Here is a 12,947-nt window from a genome sequence, read left to right as displayed (position 1 = left end):
TCCTTTTCACATTCATCTTGGCGATACTGCGAGAAGGCAGCTCTTAACCAAACATGTTACTGTTATATCCTTCTATCTCTATTAAATGTTAAGTTTGATTATTAAATTATCGTCATCATTTCATCTAATGCTGCACAAACTCCTACATATATATATATATATATGTAATTTTTTTTATTAATTTTGATAGGGATATTATTAAAATAAAATTATGTAAGTTCTCAGAGAGGCCTGGATTTGTTCCATACCTGCTTGACTAATATCATTGAAAAGAAAACGAGTTATGAAGTTGTTTATTTAAAAATACATCTTTGAAACATTTTAAAAATTAGAATGTCACTTTTTAAAACCAGGCACAAAATACATTCAAATCAGAATTAAACATGTCATAGAAAAAATAAGCTTTCAATATTAAAATAAAGTGAAATTTTTTTAAAGAAATTTAAAAAGTTAAATAGTAAGAGAATATCAAATAAAGTAATTTTACCATTTGATAGTTCTGCCCGCAGAAAATCATGAGCTGCTTTAAACCTATCACAACAAGAAGACAAAATCCCATGCTAGGAAGATATAACACCCTTTCTGCAACAACAAAACCAACTCGGAAAAATAAATTAGAAGCAGGTAGAAAAGGTACCAAAATGAATGCCAATGACAGACATAATAACCTATGAAATAACAAAAGTTCCTTAAAATTTTAAGTAAATCATTAAAAAAAAAGATTTAAATACATACGAATAAATTAAATATAATATAGTTTTTATTTGTTATTTTTCCATTTAAAATTTAATAGAATTATGTTGTCTTTAAATGTAATATACGTTTGTATCAGAACATAATTTTAATAAACCCCTAAAAACATTAAGAAAATGTCAAAAATATACAAAATAATGTAAACTAAATTGTAAAAGCAACAGTGAAGAAAAATTAAATTGATAAAGTTAAAATAGTAAAAGAAAAGTAAACAATAGTAAATAAAAAACAGATTAGGTGCAATAATAAAATAACTAGAAAGAAAAGTTAAACAATTTGTTTTTTGAAAAGGCAAAAAATCAAACTAGTCTAAGCAATTGTGTGATATATTGACTTCACCATTCTTTTATAATGTCTTTTTTTTCCAACAATGTCTTACTAAACTGATTTGATAATGATTTTACAATATCCATATTCTCTTTACCACAGATAACTTTGAACCATCCGAGTTCTTCCCTACATGTGATTTAACCCAAATGTATAAAATCAGACTTTGGCATGATATTTTGATTTTGTAATTATTATATTTGAGTAGTTAGGGTTTCCCAATGCCAGTAGATTTTATAAGAAATCTTAATTATTTAGCACATTGATAAGGTTTATGGTTTGTTCATAATCCAGTTCTCCACTTTAATGATTGTCCGTAACTTGTACTAAAACAAAGACGATTCATTTAAGACTATCAATATTCAAAGATCCTGTTTCCATTTAATTGGGCTAAAAAAGCATAGGCTGTTCTTAATATTTTCTTTTCTTTAGTCTTAGAGCTGTCTGTAAAGATATTCAGTTTTGTCTCTGATGGTTGAGAATTCGTAGATTTAACAGCAAATTGTTCCACAATTGTTTACAAATTGTTAAAATATTATTTTATTTACTGTATTTTTTAATGTTACACATTTCTTGATATTTAAATTGCTGAAATAATTTAATCTTTCAATAAAATAATATTTACAAATAGAGCTCATAAGAGTAAAATAGTTAAATTTATGTTAATTACAGAGTACCAAGTCACTTTTTCACTGTATCAGTTTTTGTATCAAACAAATTCATGTTTCATATCAGAAAAACTCAATTTGCATGAAGTAAAAACATTTTTGAATCAGAAAAACTTGGTTCGTATCACTAAGTAAAAAGTTTTACAGCTATAAAATCACTTTTGCAGCAGGTAGACCAAATATCATGGTAAATAAAATATTTCTTTCGAAATTCATTTAAGACAAATTTTTAATAAGATAAAACAAAGGTAACAGCAATTATTTTATTTTTTATTTTCCAAGAAGATTTTTTTTTCAATTCTCTTAAAGTTAAATTTGCATTTTTTAGCAAATTTTAAAAGAAAATGAATTTTTTGTTTAATACATCAAATTACAATAATTGGAAATTATGCAAGTTTTACAACTAAAATTAAAACATTAGTTATACACGAAAAATTGCAAATAAAATTTCACCCAACAAACCTACTATGTTTATTAATTTAATAAACTTTAATGAAACTGATATTATTAAAAAAATACTTGTAAGCACATTTATAGACCTGTGATTGCCAGAAGAAGAAATTATCTGAAATGTTTTAGATGCTTTATGCTTAGATAGTTTTCCAAAAAAACAATTTAAGCTAAATGTGACAATGTGTAATTATTATCATCATTTATTTATTTTGACGTCTAAATGCTAATCCCCAAACATTCAGATGTACAATTATTTTAATCAATTTTCAGTTGCAATAATTTTTTCACCAGCAGCTGTAATTTTTATAAGTGATTCAGAAATAGAAATTATTTTTTTTAAATTCAAGATACAAAAAAAGGTGCTGTTAATCACTCTCTCTCTCTTAACCCTAACTGATTTATTTACAAAATCTAACATCTCATGCATTTATAATGAATAATTAAATCCTAAGATTTCCAAAATTATCTTTCAACAGCATAAAAAATTTTTTTTCATAAAAATGTATAAGGTTTATTTTTACTCTTTGTTAAATTTGAGGAAAGAAATTCAAATCAGATGAGTGAAATGCATATCTAGATGTGTATTGGTCAAAACTGCTTCCAACTAGATTACATGTATTAGAAATTATACTACACAAGTTAAATTTTTTATATTTGTTCAAATTAATTTGCACAGCACTGTATACTTTTCAGATTGTGTGGTTAAGAATCCAAACCTATCAAAAAAATAAAGTTTGTTTATTTAGAGAAAGTATGTTTTTGCACTTTCGACTTTGAAAAAAATTTATCAAGTGTACTTATTATTAAGAATAATTTAAGTCAAATCCTTGAATCAAAGAGGAGGCAAAAAGGCACTACTTCGGGTTTGAAAGCATTTATTAGTTTGAAATGAAAAAGACCGCTCCTAAAGATGCTGCCGTCTATGAAAATTATGAGACATATAAGTTTCGTTTTTATCTTTTAAAGAGTATCATGAATAAAATTTAATTTTTTGTAACTCACGTGACATTAAAATAGTTTTTACTTTTTTATTAAATAAAAAAAAAATATGAAAAGTTTTTTTTTATTATTTTTTTTCACAAATTAGATATTGCAAGATGAATCCTTTATGATGAAGAGCAGAAATTACTCTGTGTCATCAAAACTTCAAACAAAAGATTTAACTACTTAAAAACTTGGTTGTAATATTTGTAACTATACCTGTAATTATACATTATAAAATAATTATTATAAATACGTAATTGATTATTACAGATAATTGAAGTTTCATATGCATCCAAATAGGTTCGGATATTTTTTGATGTAACTGCTCTCTACAGTCATTCTTCCTTTTTTTCCCCCCTTCCTCTCAAAACAAAATTAAAAGTATATCAGCAAGCAGAATTACAGTGCATAAGCAGACGGAAATCAACTCTCATTTTGTTTTGACAATTACTGCCCAAAACCCAAATTTTGAAGCAAAAAATATTAAATAATTATAATTAAAAATGCGTAGAATAACAATTTATCCAATAAGTTAATTCAATCTTGTCTTAGAACAAAATTTTTCATAAATCAAAATTTCTAAGAAAAATTTAAGCATGTATTTTTTCTTCTTCTTAAAGTAGAATAATTTTTTCAAAATATTTTTTTATATTGTTAAAAAGTTTTGATAATAACAAAAAATAGATTTAATTTTCCACAATTCTTGAATAAGCTAGCATATTTGTTTAAAATATGCTTGCTTATTGAGGTATTGAGGCATATTGAGGTTTATATATTGTTAAAAAGTTGTGATAATAACAAAAAATAGATTTAATTTTTCACAATTCTTGAATAAGCAAGCATATTTATTTAAAACAATAGAAATTGAAATAGCAATAATTTATTAAATTAGATTTAAGGTCACACTCATATCCTTAAGGAATTTAAACTAATAAATACACAAACTGACATATATTTTTTTAATAAAGACAAAATTTGCAAAGTGGCGTATATTTTAATAAAAAGTTTTGTAGAAATTTTTTGGACTAAACATTTCCCTAGTATTGCTTGAATTTCAATCAAAACCTCGTTTGCATGACTGAAGATAATCTGCTCCCCTGCGTATAAGTAATAACAAGAAATATTAAGAATAAAAAAAAAAACTTATAACAGACAATTATTGGCAAAAACTTTAGTCTTATTTAATCCAAAAAATCTACCAAAATCAGGCATAAAAGAACCAAAATCAAATATTTAAGATTGATAATAATTAAGAGCTCATAGTTATCTGTAATATAAACTGGACAGTTATAATATAACAAATAATATTGATCTTAAGGTATAACAAATACTATATTTTTAGAAAATTATTAGTTTCAATAATTTTGGCCTTTTTTTATAATAATATAAATCATAATTATAGTAGTTTATAATGCAAGTATTGTGCATGATTTAATATCCTATAAAATATTCCCAATATAACAGAAACTTGCCCCAGGTCTTTGAGAGTTTTTGTCAGATTTCAACACTTATGACAAGTTTTTGACGTGTCATGTCATAAACCAGTTTTTTTATGTAGGAAACCAACTCTGGCAGAAATACTGATTTCGTTACTGGTATTGCCATCTGACAATTATATATAAATAATTTTTCTTCTTCCTCACTTAATAGACTATTAAAAGCATATTAGCTAGCAGAATTACAGTGAATAAGCAGACCGAAATATTAGATTCCAATCAATAAGAATGAAAAAATACCAATTTTGTCACTGGTACTGCACTCTGACAATTATATAAAATAAACTTATGATGACCAAACAAAAGTTACTGTTAAATTTTAAAAAGACTAAATTACTAATTTAAATTCTTGTAATGCTTGCTACAATACTTTCCCCTAAAGTATAATATGTTATAGAGAAAGGAAAAGACTATTTTTATTTTAATAAAATTTTGTTCTTATTTACAGTAATAAATTCTAAGATATTTAAGAATTTATACACTAACTCTTTTGCAGGTAACAATGTTAAACAAATTAACAATATAAAAATAAATATTTACTTTATTTTTATGTGTTTATAAAGAAAAATTATTTTTAGTTTAATATAAATTGTTCAGAAAATTAAAATAATTTTAAATATAAAGAACTGAATACAATCTCAATAATTCCATTTTTAATTTCAAAAAATAGTTACAATTAGTTAATTAAAATTCCTAGTCATTGCAAATTAAGGAATACTGTCATCTGGGGCTATTTTGTACAGGATTTCGCAGTTTTTGAACTTTGACATGTAAAAAAACTATGTTAATTCAAACTTTAGTAAAATTTATTGATATTATATTCATAACTGAACTCAGACGAGTGAATTTGATCAATATTGGCATTATTTGTATGTAATATTTACAAATAATAAGTCAAAACATGCCTTGCACAAAGTAGCCCCCAAGTGAGGCTACTTTGTGCAGCGATGGGAATTCAGTTTAATAATCATGTTTTTAGTACAATATTGATATAAAATTATCAAAAAAGTTAATTGTTGACATTTTTAATAACAAAAACATCAAGATATGTAAAGATATTAGTTTGAAAATAATTTTCATCGTTAAAAAATCATTTTTCATAAAGAATTTTTTCTTAAAAAGAATGTTTATTTCAAAACATTTGAGTTTAAACTAAAGGAAACTATATACATTTTTGAACATTGAAATGGATGAAATTTCAAAAATAATAATTATTACATATTCATTAACATTTATAATATTGATAAATTTGAACATTACATGCTTGAATGAAGATGACAGAACTTGCTCTTCAGTTTCTGTCAAAATCACCTGATGTCCTATAAAATATATTTTTATGCATTAAATCGTTTGATTAATTCATTAGAAAATCTTTGTAGAAGAAAAATAATAGTTTACCAGCACGTTTCACTTGTTTCTTGTGAATTTTATTAGAGATAGTATTTCTGTGGATTTTGTACTTCCGAGAAGCTTCTGCAATCAACATACCACCAGCAACTGCTTGCAAACATTGTTGCAGCTTTTCTAAAGTGTAATCACGGTAGTTTCTCGTTCCAGGTATTTTTTTAATAACGTCTGAAAATTTTTCAGTCGAAAAAAAAAACTAATGAAACTTTGCACAAAGTAGCCCCACAGTGCATTTTTTTTTCATTTTTCGTTTATTTGTTATTAATTTTCAAATTTTTTTAACGCTAACATGATATAATTGTTAACTAATATATAAATAAAAAATTTTGCACTTAAGACAATTGTTTTATCAACGTCTTTGCATTTCAGAGCCAAAGTTTCCACGCACACTTTTCGACGTCCTCGGAAAGTTTTTGACATTGGACAAACAAAACACACTCAGAGATTGTTTTAAAATTCGAAAAAATGTTTGTAGTAATAGAGAAGACTTCTATCTTCAAATTCCACACATTTTTAACGTGAAAAAAAATAATACTGAATAGCAGCACTTAAAAAGTGCCAAATTCGAATTTGCACAAAGTAGCCCCACATGACGGTAAATATTTTTCTTCAATTGATTAGGACAGATTTTTGGCAATATTGAAAAATTTTATAAATTAAAGTATTTTAGTGAAGTTTACTTCTAGATTGTTAAAGAAAAATCATTAAATATATCATCACACATGAGAAGTTGCTTAGAGTTCCTTCAAATTATTTATAACAAAAGAAAACTAGAATACAAGATATTTTTCTCATTTTATTAAACTAAAAAAAAACAAGAAAGAAACTATAGTTGTTTATGCAAAGTTAATAGTCATCATAGGTATTTAATTATAAAGGTATAAAAATGTTTAATTCAAAAAGAGTTTCAGAATTTTTTTTATCAAAATTTAAATTATATGTATATATATAATCAAAGTCATAACTCAAATTTGTAATAAAAAATATATAAAAATGTAAAATAAGTGTTTAGTATTTGACTGAAAATGCTTTTAAAGATAGTGCAAAATAAGTGTTCCAGTGTCTCTGCTGGAGATCGAGCACACGACTTCTAGGTTAGAAGGCTGATTTTACAAAATAAATGTTCCTTTGTCTCTGCCAAAGATCGAGCCCCAACTTCTAGGTTAGAAGGCTTGATTTTAATTAACCTAAAATTTATTTTATTGTCTCAAATAAAATTTTATATTGCACTTTCAGAAAAGGTATACTATTAGTAATATACATCTTAGAGTACTCAACTAAAATACTATTTATATGAAGAAATTAAGCAGAACAAGCCCTTGATTGCCATGCTAAGAATATGAAAATGACACATTGCTTTTTGGAACTATTTTTGAGTGAGTGGTTTGTCTTGTATAATATATTTCTGCCTTGAACCATAAAGAATATATAGAACGTAAAAATCTCATTATCAGATTTAAAGTTATCAACTTTTTGCTTTTTTTGAGAGAGAGCTTGAAAATTTACACACCAAATATGGATTTGTACACTATACATTTTTTATCTTTATCATGGTTCACAAACTTAAACTTATGCATTGTTTGTTTACTCAGCTAATATATTTTTTCATTTAAATACATTTAATGTTTTTTAGAGTATCGGCTTTCCTGTGTAAATGAATAAAAATGTCATATTTACCTCCTGATTCTAAGATCAACATGAGTGAATACACTATATAAAAGATGGGCACAGAAAATCCAAAATATAACAACCACAACTATACGTTTATCTATGAATGAATTAATTAAAGGTATGCAGCCCATTGACCAATCAAAGCACAACCAATAAGGATGGAACAAGAGCCACAGGTTTATGGAATAAATGTAATGGTAGTTGACAATCTGAAGAAGAAAAAAATAAATAAAAACATATTTGAAAAACAATACACTAAAATAAAGTATATAAAATAAACTTACTAACCCTTACTAAAATTCTATCTTCAAAAGAAGCTGGATTATCAACTTGTTGAAAAACTGGAGTTGATGCCCCCATGATATACCATCTTACTGACAACAAAAAAATACCTCCTAAGCAAAGTACACTTTGCCTCAATAGGAAAAATGATATGCATTGCTGTAAATTTATAAATATAATTTAGTATGTAAATCAATATAATGAATTCTTTGCTAATTATGTATTCACACATTATTTGTTAAATTATGTGAAGTCCAAAAAAAATATTGTCAAAACATATTGATTAAATAATTAAACACTTCATGTACTAAGTTGAAACTGTCATAAACTGTCAGTGAATCACAACATTGATTCTGGCATATTATTCATGCTAATTATAAATGGTCATTTATTATCTGTTAAAAATAAATAGATTATTTATATCGATGGACAAGAGATAGAAGTGCACACTTTAAATTAAAATTGAGTGTTAACCTTTTCATCAGAATTAATTATACTGTGTCAAATATAAATGATACTGCATAATCCAGTTAAGTTTAGCAAAGGCTATGATAAATTAATTCTAAAACAAAAAAAGGGGGAAGATCATTAGATTACCACAAGATCATGGGATCTATGTTTACATCAAAAAAGCAAATCTTATAAGGGGTAGTGAAATTCATCTCTGTTTTATGTAATGAAAAATACAGAAACATTTCATGAATAAATTTTTTTCTGTATAAAATGTCAATTATTTATTAATGTTAGTTTAATAAGTTATCAAATTGTCATTCATTCCTTAATTTAATATTATAAAATAATTTAAAGAGAAAAATAACTAAACAAAAAATGTACTAGCCACAATTATAAACAATAGAAACACAAAAGTTGGTATACTATGCTTACTAAGTAAGAAATACTAAATATGCATATAAAAATTAAAAGCAATCAAATAAACAGAATCTGTAAAATTCAATGAAATTCTTCAAAAAATATGTCTGCCTTTGTTATTTAATAATTTGCTTAATCTATCAGAAAAAGTTCCTTTCAATATATTATACAATAGAAAAATTATTTTTGGGTTTAAAATATGTTGATTTTTGTAATAAAACTACTTTTTTCCTCTCTCAAAAGTGACAATAATTAACTAGATGTAAAATGAAAATGCGATTTGTTAAGTTATATTTTTTAACAAATTTGTCTTCAAGAACATTTTTGAATAATCAATATGTATTTTCATATTTTAAGTTCATTTGCTTACTAATTTATACATAACCAAGACAGAAAACCTTCATGAAATTCGAAGTTTAAAATATCAGAAAGAGTACTATTATTTAAGTAACTATAATTCATTGTCTTGGCACACATACTTTCCAGAAGCCTTCAACTTATAAACTGTATCCAAAACATGATTCGAAATTTTATTTTACCTACATTGCAAAAGAATGAACAGTTTTAATTGCTTCATAAGCATCGATCAGAGGAAAGTAAACCGAAGTATTTGATAGTGAAATTTAAGAAAAATTTTAGTCGTCACCTGTAATATTGAAATTCAGCAAAATCAATTTCTTAGAACAACCTATGAGAGTGTGGGAGAAATGAGTACCCATATTGTATATATTAAGGATCATTATGGGTGGCCATTTCTCATGAAAACATGGTTCTTTACATTCACAACTCTGAAGTACCTCAATGAGACGAAAGAAAACTTATTCATATTAGGACTTTTGTTGTTTTCTGTAATGTCCTCTCTCTCTCAACAGATTCAATTCATACAAATCCTTCATTTGACACAAATTCAGTTTTCTCAATTTGTGGTAAACTGAGATTTCTTTTAGGATGCTTTAGAATGATGAAGAGAAAATGTATAGAACATAGATTAATAAAAAGGACATTGAAATCAAATTTGAGCTAGAATTCATTAGTTATAAGTTAGGCCAAATTAAATCAAGTTACAATATTACAATATAGTTAAATTATTATACACAAAATTGTTAAATTACCTTAGAATCACTCCCTGGTGAAGTTGGCACATTTTTGTTCCTATATGTGATGTTGCTACCAGTACAACGAATATCCCATTTATAAAATATGATAATGTCATAAATACAACAAACTCCCTATAAATAAGAGCATTACAAATATAAGTGTTACAGAACCAAAAAAAATAATATTGTAACTAGATTTCGAGTGACGTATTATTAGATTTAATTTTAATTTTACATACGTAATTTTCATTCAAATAAACATTAAATAAAAGTTTTTATTTCAATATGTATAAATTTCAGTATATATAACAAGTTATAATTCAATATTATAATTGAACTAACTGCATTTTCAACATATAGGTCAAATTTAGGTCTGAAAACCAATAATCTATTTCCACCTGTCCACATAATAACTATTTTCATAGTCAAATTTGTATATAGGACGTATAAACTAAAACAAAATTTTTGCTTAATATGAATGCTCACTAAAGCAAAGTTTGCCCGAATTGTCAAATATTATAAACCATAAAAGTGAACTAGAAAAAATTTATATTATGCTTGCTTTTTATTAATGCAACAAAAACTGCCTCACTGTGGGTTTTCATTATGGCCATTAAAAAATCAAGTTCTGAGAAACATGATTATGTGCTTAGTCATGGTTAGGTGATATTGATAATTCAATTTTTTTATGTTATTAAATACATAAAAATAGGCTATAAAAATAATACTTTACAAGTGAGAAATGCATTTAAAATAATACCCTAATTTGAGAAAGCCATTCTCAAAAAATAACATATACAAGATAACTGTAACTATAATATTTCAACCCGAAAACCACACAAGGATATTAATATTTTACAAAGCGAATAATTTTTTTTAACTAGAGTATGATTGGGGAATTTATTGTACCCTTTCAATAAAAATTTACATTGATTATAAATGCAACCTTTAAGCCTAGTGAAAATATATGGGATTTCACACTGATTTTTTGCATGGCAGTTCAATATACTCTTTTGAAACATAGATCACGACCACTTAAGATAAGAATCTAAGGTGTCATGTCACTATTTCTTCATTCAAAGAGAATTCAAGTTGTTTCAGATTTATATGCAGTTACATAAAAATAACAAAGAAAAATAGTGGTTTAAACCTTTATTGAATTAAAAAAGTTTTTTAAAAAAGCCTTCCACCAACAGCACGTTGTAGGTCAGGCGGATCATGCAGGCTAAGGATTCACAATTTCGTGCCCAATGGCATGAATGTGGTCAGCACTGAGCACAAACAGCCTTTATTTCCAGAAGCTGGTACTCATTGATCTGAAGCTAGGTGGGTTTCAACAATTATTGAATTAAATGGTTGCTAATTTTGGTTGATAACTTGGACTTAATTTTGATCGCTGTGTTGAAATGAATTATTCAGATTGAACATACTCAGGATTTGCCAAAACACAAGCGTTTTAGAAAAAACAAAACACACATATGGGTTTCTTCATGAAACCTGAAGCAATTTTAATTTGCTTTATACATTAATAAGTAATGTTCTACAATTTAGTAAAAAAAAATTTTTTTTTAATCAAACACTCCATTTTTTTTTATGCAGTTGGTTTTTGTAGTTGGTATTTTTGTCTCCCAAAATTCAGATTATTGAAATAAGTATTTCTTCAAATATTTTAGTTTAAAATCACTAAGTTTAATTTACACAACAATCGATAGTTTCAAAGAACAAATAGGTTTGGCAACTGCAAAGAAATTTGATTGGAAATGTAATTTAAACTTGAAAAAAAAAACAACAACTAAGTGGGTTTAAGGATGGTTTTTTTTTTTTTTTTTTTTTTAAAGAGGGTCCACTCTGAAAAAAAAAAGGTACTGGATTTTTCTGAGTTGGGCCCACTTTGGGGAACACTGGTTGTAATGAGTATTAAAATAACATTACATCAATGGAATAACAAACCAAACAATGTGCTCGAGTCATTATATTAAAAAGATCATTGTAATGGAAATAGTACTAAAGACCAGACTATTATAATCTTTAGTCTTTTTGCATTGAGATTTAAAAAAAAATTTCACAAGTTTCAAAGGACCTTGTTCATTTATCAGCTTCGTCAAGATTGTTTGAAATAAAAAGGCCACATTTTCATTTTCAGTTGAAAGTTTTATCAGTCATAGTAATTGATGGCTTTCATTGAAGGATGTTACTGTTACTATTGTTTGTCAATGTGCTAAGCTAAAGAGGATGAAGCCATTTTTTATTTTAAGCTTAATTACTTTTTGGTTGAGTTTTTCATATTAGTTTTAGGTTTTTTTAAAAATTCAATAATGAAACTCTGCTAATTTGACAAAGGGTGTTTTTTGTATTTTACATATTTTTAAGCCACATAAAACTGCAGGCAAACTCTCTTTACTGAGAACAGATTTTGAAATTAATTTTACACTGTGTTTGGGCTCGAATTTTGTCACAGCATACATTATATATCACTTTAAAAAAGGTTAGGTTTTAATATTTAAATTAATAACTTACGATAATAGTTATTCCTTGTTCCTTACATAGCATAGCCAAACCCGCAAGTATGACACTAAAACCAACCCATACAAGGGACATTTTTGGTCCCCAATGAAATGAGAAACCTAAAATAAAGATATGAAAATATAGTATAAAAAATTGATGAAAACAATAAACAGGCCTTTTAAAAAAATACTAATACAAGTAAATACAAAAATAACTGAAATGGCCATATTTCTAATGTTTTTATAAATCCTGAAAAATTCCATATTTTTAATTAATTTTTATGAAAAATACAGATGCATTAATTCAGCAGTCATAAATACAAAATATTTTGATAGAAAAAACATATAGGCAGTTATATTGTTTCTTACTCTGATTTTAAAAAGATTTCCAAACAAAATAAGAGTAGAACTAAAGACTAAATTAAACCAAATGAT

The 12,947-nt window shown here is 25.8% G+C and overlaps 1 protein-coding gene across 6 annotated transcripts in view; it reads right to left on the bottom strand.

The window, feature by feature from the left end:
• Tmtc4 (Transmembrane O-mannosyltransferase targeting cadherins 4) overlaps positions 1-12,947 on the bottom strand; it is a 56,126-nt gene that overhangs the window by 30,485 nt on the left and 12,694 nt on the right. For 4 of the 6 annotated variants that reach the window (XR_006226715.3, XM_016062119.5, XM_016062122.5 and 1 more), the window contains 5 exons: positions 12,526-12,632; positions 10,024-10,140; positions 8,048-8,200; positions 7,766-7,968; positions 488-668 (listed from right to left, as the gene is read on the bottom strand). Coding sequence is in view for 4 of the 6 variants with exons in the window: in XM_016062119.5 (XP_015917605.2) it covers positions 488-668; positions 7,766-7,968; positions 8,048-8,200; positions 10,024-10,140; positions 12,526-12,632 (761 nt within the window). In the remaining 2 variants the exon portion in view is untranslated. The remainder of the gene's footprint in view (positions 1-487; positions 669-7,765; positions 7,969-8,047; positions 8,201-10,023; positions 10,141-12,525; positions 12,633-12,947) is intronic. The other 2 variants (XR_011638238.2, XM_016062121.5) reach the window with 1 other exon arrangement.

This window comes from Parasteatoda tepidariorum, chromosome 11 (genome assembly GCF_982258835.1).
Source record: "Parasteatoda tepidariorum strain Cologne lab strain chromosome 11, Ptep-v5.0, whole genome shotgun sequence".
NCBI lineage: Eukaryota > Metazoa > Arthropoda > Arachnida > Araneae > Theridiidae > Parasteatoda > Parasteatoda tepidariorum.
The sequence above is the reverse complement of the archived record's forward strand: the minus strand, read 5'-3'. Positions and strand labels throughout refer to the sequence as shown.